The 24,332-nt window shown below is 36.8% G+C and overlaps 3 protein-coding genes across 6 annotated transcripts; all 3 read right to left on the reverse strand.

Annotated features, from left to right (window-relative positions):
* Positions 1 to 1,975: 1,975 nt before the first annotated feature.
* LOC117635201 lies at positions 1,976 to 2,377 on the reverse strand. The gene has a single exon (XM_034369551.1). The coding sequence runs from the start codon at positions 2,375 to 2,377 to the stop codon at positions 1,976 to 1,978; it is 402 nt and encodes a 133-aa protein (XP_034225442.1).
* A 2,712-nt stretch (positions 2,378 to 5,089) lies between these two features.
* LOC117633883 (myb family transcription factor PHL7-like) lies at positions 5,090 to 12,383 on the reverse strand. 2 transcript variants are annotated; one of them, XM_034367714.1, is made up of 7 exons: positions 12,161 to 12,383; positions 11,773 to 11,995; positions 6,925 to 7,001; positions 6,782 to 6,824; positions 6,617 to 6,674; positions 6,388 to 6,457; positions 5,090 to 5,724 (listed from the first exon to the last, which is right to left on the reverse strand). In XM_034367714.1, exons 2-7 carry the CDS (start codon positions 11,981 to 11,983, stop codon positions 5,314 to 5,316), a joined length of 870 nt encoding a protein of 289 aa, XP_034223605.1. In that variant the 5' UTR covers positions 11,984 to 11,995; positions 12,161 to 12,383; the 3' UTR covers positions 5,090 to 5,313. The 2 variants fall into 2 exon arrangements, with proteins under 2 accessions (XP_034223605.1, XP_034223606.1); XM_034367715.1 differs by lacking the exon at positions 12,161 to 12,383 and having other exon boundaries at positions 11,769 to 11,939.
* A 3,601-nt stretch (positions 12,384 to 15,984) lies between these two features.
* On the reverse strand, positions 15,985 to 23,464 carry LOC117635016 (L-2-hydroxyglutarate dehydrogenase, mitochondrial). 3 transcript variants are annotated; one of them, XM_034369335.1, is made up of 7 exons: positions 22,976 to 23,462; positions 22,155 to 22,581; positions 21,657 to 21,938; positions 21,044 to 21,480; positions 20,102 to 20,261; positions 18,171 to 18,379; positions 15,985 to 16,472 (listed from the first exon to the last, which is right to left on the reverse strand). In XM_034369335.1, exons 2-6 carry the CDS (start codon positions 22,461 to 22,463, stop codon positions 18,263 to 18,265), a joined length of 1,305 nt encoding a protein of 434 aa, XP_034225226.1. In that variant the 5' UTR covers positions 22,464 to 22,581; positions 22,976 to 23,462; the 3' UTR covers positions 15,985 to 16,472; positions 18,171 to 18,262. The 3 variants fall into 3 exon arrangements, with proteins under 3 accessions (XP_034225226.1, XP_034225227.1, XP_034225228.1); XM_034369336.1 differs by having other exon boundaries at positions 22,155 to 22,594; XM_034369337.1 differs by lacking the exon at positions 15,985 to 16,472 and adding an exon at positions 18,945 to 19,072 and having other exon boundaries at positions 18,275 to 18,379; positions 22,976 to 23,464.
* Between the last annotated feature and the right edge of the window lie 868 nt (positions 23,465 to 24,332).

A 24,332-nucleotide genomic window follows, 5' to 3' on the forward strand; every position in this document is an offset into this window, starting at 1 on the left:
GTCCATTAAAGCTAATAATAGAATTATTGTATATATAAATTAAAGGCAATTGTTGGTGGGTTATTATCAACACCACGATCAGATAATATTATATTATATTGTTATCGTTTGTGGAAGATAGCACGCTTGTCTCCCCAAATCGAATGTTTTTCTCCTGTAATCTGCACACACATGCACCAATATTGATATTAAATAGTATAAAATAATAATAATTGAAAAGATAGGGAGCTTATTTGCTAGCTTCCTTATTTGTCATACGGGGGCTTTTCAAATGGGGAAATGATGGCACATGCCACTTTGTCAAAAGGCTAGAGATAAAAAGATGAAGTAGGTGCCAACACTTGAGTGACCTACACCTAAAGCAATTTGGAATCTAACTTGGTGGGCATGTGCAGCTATCTTTGTGAAAAAAGCTTTGGGCATCTACATCCACAAACATTATCTTCTTTCCCTGCCACCCCCTTATAAAATTCAAACCATCAAACCTGGGCAAGTCATAAGAGTCGGCCTCCAGAGCATACTTGAGGAACTACTTATCTGATGGGCCATAATAGATGCAGTCAAACTCAGGATCTATGAAGGGATAGGTATGTTGAGCATGATGAATAGTAATAATAATAAATAAACAATATAAAGAAAACGGAGTGCTTATCTCCTGGGTTCATCAAAACATATCCCACGTTGAGAGCTTTTCGTGCTGATAACGTGTTATAAAATGAACTGGGATATGTGCGAATATTGAGCTGCACGTAAAGTAGATGAGACACAGCATTTAACGAGGTTCGGCTATGCCTACGTCCTCGGAGAGCAGCAGCAGTAACTTTTCACTATATAAAATAATAGGGCTACAACTTTAGTGTTTACAATATGTGTGGCTCACTGAATTTTCTCTCTAGGAGAATTTCTCTCTGCTCTCTTTCCTCTCCACTCACTCACCCTCTTTCTTCCTTCTCTTCTATCTCTCTGATCGTAGTGTCTCTTATTTGCATAAGAGAGAAGCCTTTTATAGGAAAAGGTGAATGACACCCGTGAATCTGCAATAAACTCATGCACCAAAGTCTACAAACAAATAGTAAGTGGACTCCACTACTTTATACTTTACAACATATTGTCATTTATTCCAAAGAAGTAACATGGCTCCTTTTATGATAATGGTACAATATTTACAGCAAATATAGTATATATAAAAAATGTACAGTATTTATAGAAAATATGGGAACATTATTTTGTAATTGAAAATTGTTTAAAATTTTCAAATTGAAAATGGATACTAAGAATTTAAAGTTAATGAAAATTGGAATAGATTAAGTGAATAAATGAGTTACCAAAAAAACTCACGCAAAAAAGAAGAAACCAAATCAGAAACGATCAACATTAAATGATAATATATAGTAGGTATATTATTCATTAAAAAAAATCATAAAATATTATATACATTTTTTAAATATTAAATCAAGGTATATTCGGGTTTAGTTGAGGAAGTTGGTGGCTTGGAGGTGACAATGTTAGGGTTGGGTCATTAAAAGGAATCTGCATCTTTTGCTTTGATTTTCTTTGCTAAAATATGCCTGATTTTTATCCTCTGAACGTCATTTCATTAAAATTTAATCTAAGGGACTAAAAAATTGACACATCATTCTTAAAACAAAAACTCAATTTACTCATAATTAAAAAATAAATAAAAAATGCCCTAACCCAACTAATAGCAAAGTTAACGTCCTGTCCTTTTTTATTGAGATTTTCTATTTAAACCCCGCACTTCTCTTTGTTCACCCCAATACTTAAATTATTAAGCTGTCAGTTTTATTATTGATTAAAAAGACAAAAAATGTCATTCAACTTAATATTTAACCCTAGTACATCTATTTATACACACACCCCACCACCCTTCAAGGATCATACAATCTCAAAATTCAAGGATCATCCGCTAACCCTTGTGAGGGATTGGATTACTTTAAGAATTTCCAATGTCATATCAGCTTGATGAGCTTAAAGACTTCCTAAGATTCCGAAGGATGCTCCACATGAATGTGGATATAATGAAGAGGATAATACCAGTGATAATTGCATATTTGAGAACAAGGTTCACCAGCAAATTTACTAGAAGCCCAGCCAACACAACACCAAAGAAATTTGCAGACACTGCTGCCCAGAATGACATATCAAGAATGGAAGCTATGATGGCTCCTGTCCATTCTCCTGTTCCAGGGAAAGGCACAGCCACAAACAACATCAGACCAAGCCATTGGAACTCCTCTACAGGGCCAGCTTTCTCTTTGGCTCTCACAAACAGTATATCAAGGAACCGAGTTGCGGCCTTGTTCTTTCCAGCAAGAAAAGATGCAAATCTCTTCAAGTAAAGTATGATGAAGGGCATAGGAACCAAGTTCCTACAGATACATATAGTCCTATTGTAATGTTGTGGTCATTGGTTTTCATTATCATCATAAAGCGAAACACCAAACAAACTACAGTTTCCCATATGATCTAATCACATGATAAAAACAGCCTTGTGAAAACAACAAAATCTCACGTATACTACAAATATTGTTTAATGATTCCAGTCCAACGAGGACTACCAAACAACTCCTAAACATTTTGGTTCATTGATAGGCAATTCATCAAATAATAGTTCCACATATACCATGTGCAATTCTACATCTGAAAGAATTGAGAAAAAAAAACTGTCATTAAAGAAGTGTAGACAACCGGAGATAAGGGAATGAGTAAATTAAGTATACCAATAATCGAGCAAATTAAGAAAAAAAAGAAGAATAAACAATTAGAGTATACCTATGAAGAACTGAGTAATCGAGCAATTGAGTACACCTTAAGAAGACTGACTTGGAAAATTTCCCTGAGTTCATACAACCCAAAAAAATGAACACCGGAGAAAACCAGAGAAGAAGAGGAGAGCAACAAAAAAGTAGAAGCCACTGATGTTTGACACGATTGGGGCGAGTTTTCTGGGTTTCAAATTAGTAAAATGGGACTAAATTCTAACAGCTTATGCACATTACTAGGGCATAAGCTATTGTTATTTAGTTTGTTTGAGCTGAAATTACGGGGTTGGGGTTTAGGATTTTAGAGTATTTTATGGGATGGAGGGTTTTCATAATTTTTGAATGAAATTTGTGGGTCTTTTAAAAACATGTGAGTCCTTGGCCCCAAAAACAAAGAAAAAAAAACATAGCAGATTTGTCCACATTACTAGGGCAGTGAATTTTACAATACTAGATCCAACTTTGATGAGACAATACCATTACCATACCTTTGTAGACATAAAATCATTGTCCCTTTCTTGGTTTATTACTGGTTTGTGCTTCCGTTGTTAAATAAATACACAAAAATTAGTTATGAAATTCCAAAATTGAAACAGGATATTGAAATTCCGATTATTTGGGTTAGGAATTGGAATAGAAATTCCCTTCGAAAACCTTGTTTCCGATCCCAAATATATATAAAAAATAAAATCAAAATCTTTTGGGTAATTAAATTAATTACCAGTGGTTTGCTTGGATTCTCTAAGACGTCTCGTTATTTCCTTTTCTTCCTTTCTAGCAGCCATTAAACTACAATAGTCATCCTCCCTCACCTTCGTCACTGTCATCACCACTGTCCAAAGGTTCCCATGCGAAATACCCATCCTTAATCCGTATCGTCTCTCAATCCGGTTCACGCCCGGATGGGCTCTGTGTTGCAGACCTTTTTTCGAATCGGTGCGGGCGGGGTCTCGCCCCGGCTGGACTCTGTGTTGCAGACTTGTTGAAGAGGTCTTATCTGGGGCTCGGTCTGGCTCGATCCGACTAACATCCTCTTTTCAATCCGGCTGTCTTGAGTGCTGTGCTCAGAAGAAGTACCACAAGTCCAACACTGATACAGGGCAGCGGTAGAATCGAAGTTTGAACATAAAGATAATATTGAGTTCTAGGGCAAAATCCCAATAAAAACTCTATAGACTTAACCCTAAACTCCCTACAAAATTATATTCATCAACAAAAACTCCCTACAAGAGTCTCTTGATAGCCTATTATACTATAATATAGTAAACCTAATTGACATAGGAAATTAAAACAAAACCTAGTAAGAAGAGGAAAACTTTTGCACCCTTTGGGACATAATTGGTGTACGGGCAAAATGCAGACGGGTGATCCTGCTTCGAACACATCTTACATTGATGCTGAATCATATCGTCTGCACAAGCAAGCGTTTGGGTTATCTGATTATGACACCATTAATACATAGATAGCTTAGCTGGGCATTAATTCCCAGCAAATGAAATCACAGTTATAAAAATAACAAATAATAACTACTAACTTCCTGACATACTACTGAAATATTATTCGAACAAAATGCAGTACAAGCAACTAGTGTTACACAATAAATTAACAAGGTTTTCCTAGCACAATAAGCATAACAGAAACTAAAAAACAAGTCAATTACAAGCTAGAAAGCAGTCCACACTGTTCAATTAACACAAGAGTCTCAACTTTGCACATATTGAATGAAAAATTAACCCATCAGAGACCCAGTTAATCATATAAAAAGCTAGGTGGCATAGTGAACACACAGGCTATTGCTATACAAAAAATTTCACAATTGAATTGCAGTAATCCAATTCCACCCATCAATTTGTTCATATTTTCTCATTCCACGAGTTTTTAAGAGAGTGGTGAGAATATACATTGGGTTAAAGTGGTAAGCAAAAATGCTCCCGGAACAAAATGGATCCTAGAAGGTATGTATCAATTCTAATCCAAGTTCCAACAGTCCTCTGTCGTTGAGTTTCTTTGGAGGATTACCAAGCACTCTACGTCTTACCCCTATCTTGGAGGTTGGTGTCATTTCAGTAGATTCAGTACGATTGTTGGGAGACTTGGGACTTGGGGCTATTAGTATCAAAAAAATATAAATAAATTCTTTGTAAAGTTAATTTCTAAAGCACCCGGTGAATGAAGAGACGTTAATGAAGCAGGATAGTTGGAACTGCGTTCATGAGAAGCCAGGTGTTGTACGAGGTTGATCCATTATTAAGCATTGAAGCATTGAAAACTTAAACTAACAAGCAAAATAAATTTATCACAAAAAATAAAAAGCGAAATAAATAGATTTAAGATGCCAAAAGTACATGCAAAATCCATCGCATAGCATTTATGGGGAGTTGGAAATTACATGCTACTTATACACTAAAAAGGGGGAAAATCATGCATTGTATAATTACAAATGGATTGCATGTCTATTTATGTGGTATACATAACATGATTTCTAATTACTCGCACAAGATTCATGAAATACTACCGACATTTCGGACTCCTATTGTTTTGAACCACACAAGGGATCTAACTCCATTGGCGCTTTCTGTGCAGCATCACCATCTCTCTCTTTAAACTCTGTTTGCAAGTTGAATCCAAATCCACCATCACTTCCATACAAGTCTCGATCCCACTGACCCACAAATTCATTCTTTTGGTCAGCTTTTGGAGGCACATTAGATGTGGTGCAACCATCTGGCAACCCATCATCCACCCTTTGTTTCTTTCGCGGAGATGAGGGCGTGGCAGATGCATCGCCCGCTGTCTCCAACTGAGATGGCTTCTGCTTATCTTCCGCTGATGGCAATGCATCAGATCCTTTGAGAACGCCACCAAGTTTCTCCTGCTCCTCAATGATCTTCTGCAAGTATTTACCCTGAGCTTCTATTCTCATCTGCAACTGCCTTTGAACCTGAATTTGTATTCAAATATATTAGTAAACTTTTAATATAGCCAACACAAGTATAGCCAATCAAAATGCACAGGCACAGACCAGAAGAAAGTGACAAATAACAATAACAATAAAGTGCATACACAAGAACAGACAAAAGCTTTCGCCATATTAAATGCGCCTGCGTTCTAAACTACGAGGATCAGGTCCAGGAACAGTTCCAGAATCATGCACTACACTCGAAATGAACAAGCAACACAATAATGTGTTCTGTGAAAAAAAAAACAGAAGAAAACATGGACATTTGCAATTATCCACCCACCAACTTTCCCATCCCAACAAAATATCTTTTAAGAAAAACCCACTAGTACTCAACCCACCACAAATATTCCGAAAACACTCCTACAAACCATTACTACTTAACCAGTTGCTAGCCTCCAGAGTTGCCATATTACCACCCAGGCCACGGCAGCGTTTTCAATATCACTATTAGCAGAAATTTAAAGTTTCCCTTTCAGTTTTTGAATAAATTTTTTTCTGGTCTATCAGAAAACAAATTTCTTTCTATGTGCTTTTCTTCCAATATATCTGAAATCCTAGTGACCTGTGTGCAAGAATATTTTTCAGGCCAGACTATATTCCTCTTTCAGCAATTTAAGGCAAAGTGAGGGCAAGAGACCTTACCTCAAGCTGTTCATGAAGACGCTTCTGAACTTCCATCTGCATCCTCAATGCCTCATTAATTTGGACTCCACTGAAGAATTTAAAGGTTCTAATTAGATGCATATCTTTAATATAATAATAAGACACAGGACTATGCAAGTAAAGAGATATGATGATAATGGTCATGAAAGCTTAAGACGAGAAAAAAAGTGTGCATATAATCATATAAGGTAAGGAAAAAGGTACTCACGGAGAAGAATCTGAGCAAGAAAGGCTGTCTCCAGAACCCTTCTTCTCGTCTTTAGAACCTATAAGTCAAAGTGCTTCTCCAAATTTAAATTCATATTTTCATACTGTAAAAACAAGTCTGCTATTGCTGAAATAACATATATAGATGGAGGGAGACGACCCTTACCATCAGCCGGAGACTCTGGCAGGTACTTTGCAAGGCGATACTTCTATATAAAAGAATAATAACGCTATTAAAAACTGAAAACATAAAAATGTGCAACATTTATGTTCCTACGTAGGTAATATAGTGTAGCAAGGTGGCTGTACCTGTAAATGGCTTTTCACATGATAAATAGTTAGTCCCGGAACACCCATCACTCTCAGAACACCTTTAGGTGTTGCCCCTAAAGCAAATTGGAAAGAATGAAATATATTAATTAGGTAATGGATATGATCATAAACACAAGTTTGGGTGAGACTGGATCTGGAAAAAATAACATCCAGTCCTGTGCTGTGGGACTGATTTGTCCCAAAGACTGCACACCTCTAATGAAGGACTGGGACGGTTTAATCCGATACTACATTTTGTCCCGTGAACGTACCATTAGCTACCTCACAGTTCATTAGAAAAATCTAACCACAAATGAATGCTTAAATCAAATCCTTAACCAGAATTAAGAATGAGACCAAACACTCAGAATAATTTTACAAAACTAACAGCACGCAGAGAAAAATAGATTTATTAACTCGAAAGACATTACAAATCGTGGATATGGAATCCAAAATCGGGCTACAAGAAAACACCAAACACTACACTCTAGTCTGAGAAAAAGATTCAAAGTACCAAAAATCAGAACTTCTCTAGATGAACTAACTGAATGCAACAGTGACTGTCCTTTAAGAAAGTACTGTGAAAAGTTAGAACACATTAGTCCAAAGTAAAAGTCCTCATAAGGGTTGGTTATTCAGTTAGCCATCCACATGGATATCCCTTACAGTACTAATTGGTAATTCCAATTCAGAGGTCGCTTGATCAAGGTTATTAGTTAATATGTTGACTCATACTATCACTATAGATGGTTACCTATAGTATATGATAGAAGAGTGAAAGCAGAGGGGAGAAACAAAGGAATTAGTTGTTCAACAAATCTTCCTTGGCTCTTCTTCATACTAGGCACAGTTTTCTTCCATGCCTGAGCATGTTTTTTTTACAGGAATCTCAACACTTAGCATCAATTAAAGGCCAAGATCAAACAGAAATCAATTCACAATTGGACTTCTACTTCAACCAACAGCATTATCAACGCACAAATTTCATAGCAAACAGAACACCACTGTAGCATATTATATTGAGATACTTATTAGAGTTTATACATTGTCAGTTTGGGAGTTGGTGTTTTATTTTAATGTCGAGAATCCAACCTTCCATCTTCCCAAACTTAAGGAAAATGATAATATGTGTACAGTTCCTGAATCCAAATACTTCTTTGGATCTACCTGTTGCTTACGCCCCTAATGCTTGTAGTCTTCTACATGTCAACCTACTGCTCAAGATCCTTCTCCATGTGAACCTATTACTCAAGTTGGACTAAACATACTAGTTGGACTGAACCAAATAAACGAGAATATCGCCGAATTAAACATGATGTCAACGGAATTAAAAAAAACTGAAAAATTGGATTATAAAATAACAGACAGAATGTCCACCCAGGTCAGACTACCTGAAATGTGGCCTAAAGACTCAAGAAGCATCAAGGGAAAAGGCAACACCAGCTCAACCACCAAAACCGATCTATTAGTAGAAACATAGGATCATTCAGGCAAGATATCATTTGACTCAATGACTTTATGAAGGTATCACAGTTGAACTACTATTATGCATAAAATATGCCAGTTAAAATACTTTGAATGCTTTGTGTAAACCCTAAATTGAACATAAATGTCTTATATACCTCCATTCTCGCCCCAGAAGCACAAAAAAAGAAAAATAATAATTGAGCAGTCCTTCAAGAATGACTTGGAAAGCTGAATGCTGGAACCAAACAGTTTGAATTATCAAAATCCATGACAACATGATTGGACCTAGACAAATTCGCAATTTTCTGTGGGCTCAGAGCAAGGTCTCAAAGCAACAATAAGCTGAAAGAAGACTAAATGGAAGATCAAGCTTCTACAAATGGAGTAGAAGATGAATTGCCTCAAGGAGTTTTGCAAGCCCAAAAAATTTAGATGTTTGTGTTTCTTCTAAGTTCTGAATATTCAAAGTAAGACAAATCCATCGGAGCAAGTTTACCTTTTTCACTACAAATGGTGCCTGAAGCTGATGAGGATGCACTGATGTGCAACGTGTTCTCGCATCTATTTGGACCAACACTAAATTTAATTTAGACATCTTCCATTGAGGTCCATTCCAAATTTTACCAAACTCTATGAAGCATTCATCTCCAAGTACATATGTAAGAAGAAGCAAAAGGAGAAAGCATCTAACTCCAACATGAAATGGGAAGACGAAACTGATGGATTTCCTGAGCTGATTTGTCTTTGAATGTCCTAGGTAGGAAAATGTGAAAGCTGTACACTAGCCATGGGTTGGATCAGCACTTAGGCCTGGACAACAAGACTTAAGGAGGCAACAGCCAAGCAATGAGTAAGATCAACAGGGAAGTGGTTTCACAATCCTCATGCACAAACCAAAAGACAAAGCAGAAAGATCAAGTAGCCTAAAGAAACCTTTACTGAGATCCATCAGACCATGTGCTTGGCAAAATCGTACATGCGAATACAATTTGGATATTATTTCAAGTATCGCCACCTATGAGGAAGCCACAAGAGCGGCAAGATACACGTAAGCATTGTTCCTTAACATCCATCAGACAACTAACAAGTGCAGGAACTTGAGGAGGAAAGTGGAGACCATGATCAAACAGGGCGATGCTCCCTCCACACATGGCCAATCGTGCACAATTGATGAAGTGACCAAAGTTACCTAAACAGAATGTTCTATCAATAGTCCAATTTTTTTCCCAGATTATAACTGTCATTTACAAGAATCCTGGCCCGGATCACGAAATGAAAGCTCAGAGAAGAACAAGACAAGAAAGACAACAAGAAATCATGAAAAGAATTTGTAGGATCTAAACCCTTGCACAAAAGTTATGGCAATGAGAAAAACAAACGTAATTCAGACATAAGGATGTAGAACGCATCCACCTCTTAAACCATGAGCCATTGGTAGTCACACTTGCACATGTAAAGTTTTTGGGACAGCTGCGGAAATAAAGGGTTAAAGGTGTAGAATATTAAATCAAGCCAAGAAAATTGATCAGCTTTGGCTGGAAGGAAGTGAATGCCATGGATGAGTCACTCTACCGGTTATTTGGGTTGATAAGGCAATAGTGGACTTCACACTGGTAGACTCTCTTTCCCCTTATAACTTTTAGCAGAGCTCAAACTGGAAGAAGCCCGTCTGCATATAACTTGAATAGGAAAGTAAAGGGTACATTAAATGGAAGGGATTCCTTCGAACTTGCACCAGGTCATCATGAGTGGTTTTACAGGGACAGGCAAGAAACCATTGACATCAAAGGAGACCCATGTACATTGACACTATGGCTAAGCTGGACCTTGAAAGTTGAGTTGGCTTTTAACTTTGGTTTGAGCCTCCTAGTAATGTTCTCTCAATTTTGCAGGGTAATAAGGCTGGCCGGTCTCGGCCTCAAATAATAGTTACTTAGTTGTTTTAGCTTTTGCATCCATGTAACTGAAAAACGGAGATGCACAATGCCACAGTATTGTGACAGCCAGTACCAAACAGCCGGAAAATCAAGATGAACCTTCAAAACAACTAGAAGGGGACCCACCTAAATGGTTCAGGCATGAGCCTAATCAAAATCCCCACTTTAGAACCACTAGTGGAAAAGAATCTGTATCCATTTAAGCCAGAAAGCGCAGATGTGCGACTATCAGAAGAAGAAAATAGGCAGCTGATGGAGTTTCTAAAGAACAACTAAGATATCTTCACATGGCCATATATAGACATGTTAGATATTCATTCGAGGATAGCATGCCACATTTTAGACCTCTGAGACAAAGAAGAATAGCTATGAGAGAAGAATTTCCAAGGCAATCCACTTTTTTGGAGCCCTAACCACTAGAAATGACTTCACACTTACCATGAACAATAGAACATGACAATGAATCCTTCTCAAGAGGACTCTCCACAACTATCTACACATAAGAGGCATGTTCCTAAACAACAAGTTCCCAATCATGAACCCCCTCCTCAAGGCACCAATTTCTTTATGACTTTTAACTAGACTCTAACTGATTAAATGAATCTCCCTTAACTACCCTTACCCACAAGAAATTTATCATCAAATTTTCTAGGATTTGGCACTAGACTCCAGCTATTCAAATCAGCACTCATACCTCAACGGCAGAAATGGAAAAAAATAAAATAAAATATAAAAAAAAACCCAAAATGATGAAATAAAAAAATTCTGCTAAAAAAACAAACCAAAGCTATCTCAACCGCATAGGTCCCCACTCATAAACATCAGAAAAAGAAAGGGGGAGGGAGAGAGAGAAGCAATTCTAAAGTTCAGTTAGAAGACGAGTTTCTCTAAAACAGAAAAGTCATCCGTAATCAAAGAACAAAAGTTTTGGAAACATAGGAAATACAATAAAATCCTGCCTTTATTTCCGCAAGCATCTTCATTGAAACTACCATAAATGCAGCCACTAATCAAGTAATTATGAAATAAAAATCCCTCTAAATTATTTGGTTCAGAATAAAGAGGATCACCACACAACAGAACTAATGAAGTAAAAGTTAGTTTACCCCAAAAAAAAAAAAAGTAAAAAAAAAATTATAATTCCTGATACTGTAAGGCAGGGATAATGTAGGAAGGCCACTAAACTATTTCAAACATGTGAAAATTGCTTTCTCGTAATTCTATTACCTGACACTGTGAGCAATCAAACATACATTTATCACATTCTTAACAGAGCTAAATACTCGGGAAAACTACAACTGACCCAAAAACAGGGAAAGAAAAAGAACCCATGTCTGCTAAAGGGAAAAAACACAACAGAGATGGATTAATTACAGTGAAAAAATAGAATTAAAAAAGAAAGTACCAAATAGAATTACGTTACTGAAAAGAAAATACCCACTATCTGGTCCACCGAGTTGCGTAATGGCGTCGACGAAGCGGTCATGGAGATCCGAAGTCCACCGCAGGCGTTGCTTGCCACTTCCCCCAGAAGGCGTTGGGCTTTTCACTGAAGAGCCACCACTGACAACCCCAACGTTTGCTAGCTCCTCAGAGCTCTGGGGTTTGTGAGGGACTAAGCTTGCTGTTGAAAACTTCTTGGCATGATACATGGTGAAAATCCACTGAACATACACACTGAGACACAAAAAGGAAGAGCGAAAGAGTGAAAATTTGTGAACAAAATACAAAAAGGTAGAGAATTCGCAAAGTCAAAGAATCTCCATGATAATTGAGACAAACCGTTAGCAGAGAAGAAAGAGAGATGAAGTTGTAAATTGAAATCGCACCTGCAGATAGAAATTGAGGTTGAGAAGAAAGCTTCAGGTACAATTCAATCGATGAGACCAATCATATTATTCTCTCGGCAGGTTAGAAACTAGAAAGCTTGTCAGCCATTGGACTTGGTTGGAGAAAATTTTATTGGAGGCCTGCAAAATGGTAAACTGCGCGTTTGGACGATGTAGACAATTGAGGTCAAAAGGCAGGTCACGACCCACAAAGCTTCTGGTCATTTTGGACTGTCCAACTATGTGAAAGCCAAAAAAAACAAAAATAAATAAATAAACTAAAAAAATTATCATGAAAAATGTTTGTCACTTATCAAAAATCGCAAAAAAATAAAAAAAAAAACTTGCCAAAGAGTTTCAGGTGAAGTGGCATTTGAGAAAAGTGAAGGGTTGTATTTAATTATGATTTTAAAAATTTTAAAGAAATTTAAAAATTCGGGAGTATTTAATTATAATTTTATAGAAGTTTATAAAATGAGTTCTTCTTGAAGAGCATCTCTAATCGAAATGCCAATTCCAACGTGGCAAGTTTTAACCCAAGAAAAAGACATTTTAAGCCTTCTAATCGTGATGCCAAATCCTAGGTGGATTGACGTCCTTCACTTTTGCTTTCAAAAATGACACCAACATGTTGAGACATCTGTAGGGGCTTTTTTCTTCCGGCAGCTACAAATGGGCTGGGCTACCCATAAAGAGCAAAATGGCTGAAATTTTCCCCTTGTGTCTGAGTTTAAAGATCAGACCCCAAAATGTTTCGAAATGATAGTAAAGCCTTAGAAAACACTTTGGTTACCTTCACCAACGAAAATAATGGTTGCTTACAGATGAATTCTTAGTGCTTACAGGTAGAATATTAGCTTGGCATGAGAGGCTTGTGGCATGGGAGCAAAGTTGTCATGAGTTTAGCACTGAAGAGAAAATTAAGTGTTCCTATGGGAAAGATGGGGTATTAAGGTAGGAGAGAAAGGATTTTGTAGTGATGTTTGGTTGAGCATGAGGAAAAAGAGAGAAAATTGTGGCTTGACAGAGACTATTTCAAGTGTTAGAACAGCTTGCCAAGAGGGAAAACTAAGGAAAAATGATGGGCTGAGCACGAATTTGCTGGATTTTGGGAGTAAGAGAGGAAGCTTGCTCTCCGATGTGGTTGATTTTTGTTGGGTAGAAGAGGCCCCGTTTATAGCTGTTGGAAGCTATCTATTTCCAAGAAACCCTAATGGTTTCTATCTAATTTGGCCAAATCTTTTCCTTCCTTTCTCCCCTTATCCCTTCAACCATCCTATTTAGGTGAAATCTACTCTGCTCCTTTGCACAAAATCAGGGATTTTGGGAGCTCAAGGTCTCTTTCCCGTAGCTGCCCTGATGAAAAATTCCTATTTTCAGTCATCCCCCTTCCTTTCTTTTCTCCCCTATTTCATGGTCAGATCTGATGAAGGAAAGAAATGGGTATACATGCTGGTTCGAAGGATGATTCCCACTTTGCACGCCAACATCCCATGGTTCGCTGGGTGTTTCTTGCTTGAAACTTGTTCCTTCCCATGTGCTAGAGCCTCCCAGCAACTTTGCACACATGGCCTTTCAATCTTCACCCGTGGCTTTGTTTGGTTTTACTGCCTTTTTGTCCTAATTGTATGGGCCTTCTAAGAGAAAATGTTGATCTATCAAATAAATGGGCTAACTTTATCAAGGGTTGGGCTATTTTTGTTTGGAGTGACGGGCTATTCTTTTTCTCTCTTGTGCTCACCCACATGTTTGGCCCTATGAAATAGGCTTGAGTCCCAAGGCTCCCAAGCAATCCGGGACTTCCATTTCTCGGCCCATCAATTGGCCTCATGACAATTTATTACCATCCATACCACAACGCACTCAAGCAAGCCCCGGGAATTTGAGTGGCTTAGGGCCCACTTAAGCTTGTGGCGTGATTGGGTGCGGAATAATAATTCCTTGCTTGGCGTGGCATGTTGCTTGGCATGCTTCAATTTTATCATACTTGAAGAGGGACACGGTACTTAGTTTAGCATGGGCTTGTATTTTATAATATTATTTCAGTCCTTGGCCTGACAAATTATTTATTTAGCATGGCACGTAGATTATGACTTGTATATGACGAGCCTTCGTGTACCTATGTGACTTTTCTTAATACAGTATCGTATTGGACCGAAAACTTATTTGGGCCCAACCATGGACTTTTTTGGACCTCAACAACGTCTTTTTCTTTATTATTATTATTTTAATGCTGAGCCCGCTTCGTTCTCTCCTCTTCCATGTACAGTTTTTAACCCTATTTAATATTTTACTCTTAAATACCGAGCCCACTTGCCTTTAAAAATAATAAAATAAAATGTATATTTGAAATCTTGGTTGTATATTTAAAATAAAATTTTATAATATGTCAATTTGTCACATCAGCCATCAAATTTAAATTTGATATTTGGTATTTGGGAGATGCTCTAATACATTAATGTATGGATACATCAAATTTTAAAATTATCTATGAAATATGAAGTGAAACCGGTCCTGAAAGGTAGCCAGTGAAAAGTAATAATATTTTTTTTTTAAAATTATACTCACATGCAAAACTCTCAAGCAAAGTCATCTTCAACCTCCACAAGACCTCAAGCACATTCATCTTCAACTTCCAACTTGGCTGCGGCTTATCCAACCTCAATTCTTGACTATAACGTTTCATTTAAATTTTAGACTCTTGGCTTTTGCATATGGTGATTATTTGCTAGTAAAAGAAAGGTGTTTTTTTTTTATGGTCAAGCTTTGAATTCATCTTGTTTCTGCATATAGGTTTGAGTCACACAATACAATGATTCAGTTAGGCTATTGTATCTTGGAGGGGACAAGTCAAGAGATATACTTATACACCGGTTTGTGGGCTTTGCCAGAACGTAGTAGGCTTGAATCTCCTTAAAGAGGGAGATTTCGCCACTTACTCCAATTATCCACGTGCTTCTTGGAAGAAAATATAATAAGTGACGTAGTTTCGAGGTTTTTCATGGTTCAAATCTTTCAATGCCTAGCCGATTAGAACTTAATAGATCACACACGTATATGTTTGAGATATGTAAATTAAATAGAGAGAATAAATAAAAATTGATTAGTTAATAAAGATGAATTAGTTATTGAATGTAGGAGTTTCATTGGTTCTTAAAATTAGATTTGGGGTTCTAGGCCCATTGGATTTGGATCCATTGGTCTTGTAACTTAGGTTTTGGATGACAAATTAAACCAGAAGGCCGAAGAGGCCCAATAAAACACATGGTCCCCAAGAGAGTGAGGAGGCTAGGTAATTGAAGTGTAGACCTCTAGTAATTTGATTGAGGTGTTGCTTCAAGAGAATCATATTTCTTTTTCTCTATTTATAGAATTGAGTTTTGGAAAAAATCAACGCACAGGTCATAAAATACTTGATTGAAGGTTTGTTTATAAGCTAAACTTCGTTTTAATATGCGTATGTTGCTAAGATTAGTGTAATATTGAGTTTGATGCTTAAGTGAACATTGAAATTGAGCACATTTCCTTCAATGGCAATAATGTTTACTGCAAATTGTGTTTATAGCACATTTCCACCTACAGTTGATCACAAATTGTGTTAGTACTTTGTATTTCCAGGCTCTTGTGTATCGTGAGATGAGAAATTACTTTCATCATAACAATTGTATTAGGTAAGGAGATCATCTTTCTCGCTACCTTATGTCCTACGTAAATATCTTTATTACACGTGCATGTTTACTAATCTGTAATGGATATTAGAATTATTTTAGAATTCTACATTATAATGTATAATCCAATAAAATAATAAAAACCAAGAGCTAGAATGATAAGGAGGGATTGCTCACCCCAAAACCTGTTAATTCATTCTCTTCAGTATTCCTGATTCCCGTCATTCCATGCATGTAAAGTTCTTAAATCCAAAACTGTTCTAGTATTTGCAAAGGTGTTGTAATTTGTATATGGTGCCCAAGCTCCTATAGTTCTAGTACTTCCATTTAAGTTCTTGGGCTTCCGAAATCAACTCCTTTTTTTTTTTTTTTTGGTTGAAGGAATGAAGATTTCATTACCTTACCAAGTTGCAAACAAGCCCAATACAACAAATAGAACAATAAAATAAAAGCACAACCAAACAAAATAAAAGGCCAACCATAAAACAGATTATTTAGGCTCAATACAACAAAAAACCTTAAGACACAAACCCTAAAATCACACCCAAGAACTAAAGCAGCCGCCGCTGCCAGTAGAGGAAGGTCACCTGAACTTTTCAGTAGCCACAACTCAGTATGATGGTGGTGAAGATTCTCTCAACTTTCTAAAAAAGAAAAACTCAAAATTATAACAAGACAACATTTAGGAAAAAAACACTTGAAAAAAGAGAAGGGTGAACATGTTAAATTTGCTAATCAAGAAACATAAGTATTTAGTACATTAATCTCTGAATGAGTAAAATTCACAATTTGCTACTAAGTTGAAAAACAAAGACATTTCACATTACAGCCGGTCTCCAGTAGCCTGTTGGATTAATGCTACAAGCAAAAACGCATTAGGTCTTAGGTTCGAGACTGGCAGAGAGAAAGAAGAAGAGAGAGAGGTTTCGAGATAAAAAAAAACATTTCACATTACATTGATACGTAATTTTTTTTTTTAAAAAAAAGAAGGAACAAACTATAATAACAAAAAGTTAATCTACCCATTTCTAAGGACTTCCCATAAAGAAGAAATCGGTCTTATTTAAACACCTTGTTTAAGCATATGTTATCAGGAAGTATCATGTCAATGCAAGCAAATAATAAATAGCTTCCCGGGAACATAGTGAAGAAAATAATAAACAGCCTTTTATGCAAGATGATTACATTTTCATGGTAAAGTTACTGAGATAGTCTTGTGAAGGAACCCATATTTGGTGAAATAAGTTTATAATCTTTAATTATTACACTGGATGTTGCAGACACTGCCAGAAAATCACTGGAAAGGAATGAGGCTCATTGTTCAGAATGGAGTCGTTAACACCTACTATGGGAATCCAAAAGGGATAAAAAAGGGCTGTCTGGTGGTTTGGGAAAACCAATCCGTTCCACAATGAGAACCCAAACCACCAACTTTACAAAACCAAATCGGTTTCGCAATAAGATGCATGCACGTAAAAGAAGGAAACAAAAAAAAAAAACAAAAACAAAAGGCAAACCAAAAAGAAAGAAATCCGATCAGTTAGACAATGAGAACACCAATCATGAAATGCATGAGGCCGTATTCTTACAAACCCCCAAAAAATGAAGAAATTATAAAAAATACAAACATGACAATGAAATGTAGTCATATATACACAAGATGAAACCCAAACAGGTTAGTCAGAACATGAAAATGAAACCGCAAATTGAATAAAACCAAATATGAGATACATAAAACAAACACGCAGAGGCAAAAAAGCAACCACATATACAAAACCTGCTTAAAATGAAAATTAAAAAAAATAAACAAAGGGAAGGAAGGAAGAAGCACCTTGTGGTAATAAGAGTCGCCAGATAAGGTGAGGGATTCGTAAATTTGAGACAAAGACGTGTGACAGAGTGTTTGGAGGAGAGACAAGAAGAGACAGGATGAGACTTGGAAGTGTGTTCGGAGGAAGAGGGAGAGATGGGAGGGACACAGAGAAGAGAAGAGGATATTTTTTCTGTGAAAATTCAAACTTTAATCATTTTCATGAGATGCATTTTACAAGCACAACTGTTGTCGTAGTATTGGCTTATTATACCATATCAGCAAGCTGAGGTAATTTTCACTTTAGTACCTGGATGAAAGACTCATGCGCTAAGGCTGCAAATGGTATCTAGGAGGTCAGTAGCAAGGCATTGACTGACACAAAATTATCTTCAGCTCCATGATTTTTCAACAAGTTATTTTAAAAAAAAGTAAAACTAGTTATAGTTCCACTTTGAAGCTTTTTGCCTTCCTTTCTAAATTTTGTTTTTTTATCTAACTAGAAGTTCATTTGAAGCAGAAAGACCATTACCTTAACAGTGGATCAAGTTGTAACAGATTAGCCCATTCTGGAACATTCATCAGCAATTTTCAAATCATAATATATAGCACAAAGAGGGTTCCTTAACATCTGAAGAATCTGGTTGCTATGTGTTCTGCAACTCCCATGCTTGAAGTTAAACCAGGTGACTCAATACCAAAAAGGTTAACAAGGCCAGTTATCCCATGAATGTCCTCGCCCTGCACATATGAATTCATAATGAGGTCGTATTTGTCAAATACTAATAGTTCAGGAAATAGCAAACAAAATCCAATCTCCATAGAGCCCATAGTTGTGAAAAGTATCAATAGAACTATATCAACTATATATCCAATATAATAGTAATATTTGAGTTTCAATTATCACTTTAAATATGGCTTGTCATGCATGTCTATCAAAGTTTAAACTCTATTGAAATAGCACAGAACAAAAAGCAGTCCGAATACACAGCGCATCCTTGTTTGGGTAAATTTCAATGTCATCTTATATTTCAAAAAGCATAGTACCTAGAAATGAAAAAGAATATGATATAAAAAGCTTATCAAGAATATAAAGAGTCAAAACTAATATTACAGGTTAGGGCTTTACTGGTGTTGTCTGACTTAGAAACAAAATGGTTCTGGGAAGTCTAATATGTTATTCAAAATCTATGCCTTAGAAACCAGATCTTACACTAGAAACAAAATGCTCATGGGAAGTCTAACATGTTGTTCAAAATCTAGGTTTTCAAAAAGTTTCTGTCATGCTTTAGAAATCAGATCTTACATTCTTTTTCTTTCTTTCCAACATGAGGTTACTACAGTCTACAGCTCTGTTTGGGCAGCACATAGGACAAAAGAGAGAACATAGTGTGTTCAACACGTTGGTACCCATATATATGTTTCAACAAACCCCTGCATAATATGGATCCAATATCAACAAATTAAACTTTAATGAAATGTCTCCATATAATCTGCATCACACCCAATAATTTCTCAAAGTGTGGTAAAATCTATTTTGTTTGAGGTTTGAGTGACCACACTGAGAGAGAGAGAGAGAGAGAGAGAGAGAGAGAGAGAGAGACACACACACACACACACACACACACACACAGACAGAGACAGAGACAGAGAGTTCTATCAACTTTTTATAATGTTCAATCAATTTGGAAGTCACTCCAAATCCAAATTATGGATGGAACTTTTTAGTTTTATGTATATTCAAAATCCAAACTGTTCGTCTTTGCAAAGTAGCATCTTCAGCATCCTACACGACACTTAATGTTCATAGATTAAATGGAACAGGAGAAATGGTTACTGAAAGAACCACTGGATGATAACTATATGGGTTCATCCTATATAAGTAGAAGATGATGTGTACACTAGCTCATATCCTAATGTTTCTTCTATAAGGAAAAAAAAAAAAAGAAGAAGAAGAGAATTATATGGATCTTGCTTTATTTTGCTCTATTTTGTTTCATGGTAACTGAAAAATGTTAACGAATCCCACCTGGACTCCGTCTGAGGTGTTAAGGATGGATAGGGGTTGATTGATTCCGAGTACAGCATTGCCACGCAAGCAACAAAGAACCCGAAAAAAAGGAGTGACAGCTCACCATAGTACAGTGAGTTTTAGAAAGTAAAACTAACCATTTATATAGGCCAATTTGAGCTAAAAGCTGCTACAGCAGCAAGATTTAGGATTCAATGACAACATTTTGTGTACAAATCCGCTTGGCTCATTGCCAAAACCATTATTAGGCACTCCTGATTGGTTAATAAGATATAAAGAGGGAAGTATGTGAGGAATACAACGGTAGATCTATTGCTATACATGCTCATGTATTCTGGCCACAATCATAATTCTCATGATAGATGTGTCAACAAAAAAATTCTGACCTAACATTTCAGGTTCAGGCATAAGAACAATATGCAAGAAATAACCTGTATCACAAAATCAACTGGAGACTGTCGAGGACCTGAAACCTTTGGTCGAATCCCTGCATAACCTGGCTCGAGAGACCCATCTTTTAGATTTGGGTAGTACTTCCTTATCTCTGGGTAAAATAGCTTTGCACGATTCGTACATACAGAATAGTCAAACCTGGAAACAAGGCCTTGTCATGTTTTTAAAAAAATGTTCAACATCACAGTTATTATACAGGTACACCAAAGAAAGAAACCAAGGTTAAATAAATGAGGACAATAACTGAATTAGCTTTCTTATTGGGTAGATGCACAAGCACTTGGTTGACATGCATTATAAATAATGCCTCTCCTTTGTGCATAAATAGCATCTAAAATATATAGCAGTGCTAATACCACCCACACCAAACTTTTATGACTGTTCTGATGACTTAAAACTTTTGCATCATCAGTATGGTATATAATTGTTATTATAAATTTACTCCGGATGTAAGAAAAAAACAAATCACAACAAATCATTATTCAATAACATCACATGCATCCCAATCAGGTCATCTAAGATTTTACCCTAAAAGCATCTTAACAAACATATGATCATATATCTGCAATGACAAATGCAAAACACTTTACAAGAATAAGGGCATATTAATTTACAACCCATCAGCAAAAGTGAATAGGACCTCCATTTGATCATTAACTCAGGCAGTAAGATTAGTATCAAATGCATGGTCTAAAGAAACACAACTTATGCAAGATGGCAGAATTGGATGCACAATGGAAACCTATATAATATATTATTTATAACCAAAAAAAAAAAACTGAAGGCATGTGTTCTTCGGTGCAAGCATGCGTAGGAACTTCTGCACTGAGTTGACGAGTTCTTAAACCAATGACTTAATTGACAATGCAGAAAGTACTACACACTATGTATAACGGACAAAGAGTTAAAGAAAATATTACTTGTTTAGGAAGCTTGAAACGTCATCAATACCATCAATCCATTCTACATTGGGGCCAAACTTGACCTGACCATTCAAATCCAGAGTAACATGCACACCAAGGCCACCATCCTCTGGTATAGGATAAATCAAATGTTTGAAAGGACATATTGTAGTATTTGATAGCGTGAAGTAGCACCCGCGAGCATAATAGGTAGGAGGAATAACTGCACTACGGAGGCCATCAAATCGCTTTGCAAGGACAGGGGCACTCAAGCCAGCAGAGTTTACTACAAGCTTAGGAATGAGTACCATCTCTGGTTGCAATGGAAATTTTCCATTCCAATTTTCAAGGTGTTTGGTTTCAGAAATATGAAGGCTTAGGCGATTTTCTTCAATATGGCCACCAATAACTGTAGTATTATAGGAGAAGGTTGCGCCATGATTTTCAGCTTCACCCTGGGTCCACATGTGGGTGATATCTCTGTCAGTAAGCAGTTCTAACTCTATAGGGACAAATTGATAAAATCCAATGTTAGCTGAGCTCTCCATAATAAATACTGATATAATATTTGAAGCATGTATTTGATCCTAATTATATTAATTTATGAAACGAGAAAGACGAAAATGCATACCACCAAAGACAGCATCAAGGAATGTGTATCAACAATCCCAGAAACTGGTGATAGTAAGGCTTTCAAGCATCGCAATTCGGGTTCCATCCTCGTAGCTTCTGAACCTTCCATCATAACCAAACCACCAACCCCATTTTTTATCCCGTTATTCATTAGATTATGCAACTGTGGAATCTCTGAAGATCCTGTTGCTACTATAAGTTTACCAATTTGGTTATGAGGGATATTGTGTTCAGAGCAATATTTGTAAAGCAATTCTCTTCCTCTTACACATAAGATTGCCTGCAAAATGCATTGAAGTTACAACATTTGTTTCTTTCTAAAATTTGTAGTTCCAACATTCATTTTGAGAATTGGGAAGTGGGTACTTTCCAAATTATGTTCTTCATTTTTGTTTTTCTTGGGTAACACAGTCTTAATAAAAGTTGTAAGAACAATTCTTTGAGAAACAAAGTGAAAGGAGAGAGAGAGAGAGAGAGAGAGAGAGAGAGAGGAGACCTTGAGAGAATTGGGAGGATAGTAGATGCCGGCATGGATGACCTCGCTGTTGCGGGAACTGATGCCAGTGCCGAAGGTGGAAGCTGATTCTAACACCAACACCTCTCTGCCCTTTAAAGTAAGCTCTCTCGCTACTGCTAATCCCACCACACCTGCCCCTATCACCACGCAATCTACCTTCTCTTTTGGAACTCCATTGCTGCTGCTACTACCAGTAGTAGTAGCAATATTACGACTCTTCAAAATCTTGAAGACAACTGACGACGACGATGAAATCCTTTCCAGGCTTTGGATTTTGCTTTTCAGCATCTTTGGTTTGGGCTTGCCTCTCTCTCTAGCTAACACTCAGCGCCGGTCGAATACCCAAGAGCCAAAGCTACATAGGGTCCTTTTGAGAGACAGTTTGGTATTGTTGTGTTCTGCCGTGCTAAGAATAATAACTAGAACAGTCAGGATGTTAAGGACAGATTAAAAAAGTTTGCTGGAGAAATTAGAGCAGTGAAAAGAAGAGAAAAATTGTGACAGGTATATTGTCATCTCTATTTTCTTTTCTATGTTGGACATAGCATGTCACAAATCCATGGTTGAGAAACCCAGAAATTACTTGGATGCAAATCCATGGGTGAGAAACCCCGAAATCATTTGGATAAAAATCCATAGGTGAGGAACCCCGAAATTATTTGGATGTAAAAGTCCATATGGGTGAGAAACCCAGAACCTTTGTAGATAAAATAAAAAAAGAAAAGAAAAATGGGTTCAAAGATCCATGACAATTAGCAAACGAAATGGGTTCGCAGATGCAAATAAAAAAATGGCTATACCTATGCTTTTGGAGAATCTGATCAACTTTCTCCCTCTCTGTTAGAAAAATTAATCTTTTCTGTGTACGTCCTTCTCCGGAAAAATAAATCAGCTTCTTGCATACATATAGAACCAAAAAAGAAAAAAGAAAAAGAAAAAAAGGTTTGAAGGAGCTGGTCTCGTTGCATAGCCAACTCTTCCTAGTTTGGTGTTTGTGTAAAACTGTCAAAACAAAGGAGGGAGGACAGCCATGGAATCCCAAGTTAAATAGACTCATTAGCAACAGACCCATTTGGAAATGGGAAGTCCACAAACAGAAAAAAATTTGGAGGAGAGGCCACGTACAACCCACTTTTTCTTGAATCTCATCTGGTGCTGTGTACAAATAATCAAAATAAAAGAAGCTTTGTGTTTTGTTGTGGATAGAGGCTCACTACAGCACAAAAAGAAATGAAGATGAGACAACCACATTTTCTTTTGGAAGAGGGCTTGGTGTGGTTTGCATACAAACTAAACCTGGCAAACGGGTTGTGTTAACGGGTTTCGGGTCATGTTCGTGTCAACCTGTTAAGTTAACGGGTTAACACGACATGACGGGTGACAAATAATAGACCCAAACATGACCCGTTACAAATCACGAATATCCGACACGACCCGTTAAAGAGAAAAAAAAAAAACTATCACAACACGACTTCTCTATCCAGCCAGCCAACACGCCTTCTCTGTCCTTTTTCCCCAAAAAGAAAACATGAGAAAAAAGGGAAGTAAAAAAAATAAACAAAGCCTGGGAAAGGCCACATTGTGCAGCCCATGCCTTGGATGCCTCATCTGTTGATTTCTTTGCAAACAATCAAAACAAAGGGAATGATGTCTCTATGTTTTGTTTTGTATGACAATAAAAAAACAAAAAACAAAAAAATTTGCTACAGTAACAGAAAGAAAGGAAAGACTCACAAACAAGACAAGGTGCAGCAGTCGGTGGGTCACAGGACAAGGTGCAGTCAATGGCTCTCAGTAGGGGTGGGCGCAGTCCAGTTCAGTCCGGTTCTCACCTCAAGCTGGAATTGGAACCGGTACTATTTAACCGGTTCAGTTTAGGCAAAAATAATTTCAAAAATCAGCCGGTTTGATTCTTACTGGTTCCGGTTTTGAACCGGATTATTGATCTATTATTATTTTAATTTTTAAAAATATTTTAAAAAAATTATAATAAATAACTTATTTTTTTGGCTTAAAAATTAACAAATAATCCAATTCATACATTTAGAAATTTTTTGAAGTTGAACTTGGAAAAATAGTGATTATAAAATTTAGAATATAGCATTAGATTAAAAAATTTTGTAAAAAAAGACCGGTCCGGTGAGGTCGTGTGAGGTG

Source organism: Prunus dulcis, chromosome 7, assembly GCF_902201215.1.
Source record: "Prunus dulcis chromosome 7, ALMONDv2, whole genome shotgun sequence".
NCBI classification, from domain to species: domain Eukaryota; kingdom Viridiplantae; phylum Streptophyta; class Magnoliopsida; order Rosales; family Rosaceae; genus Prunus; species Prunus dulcis.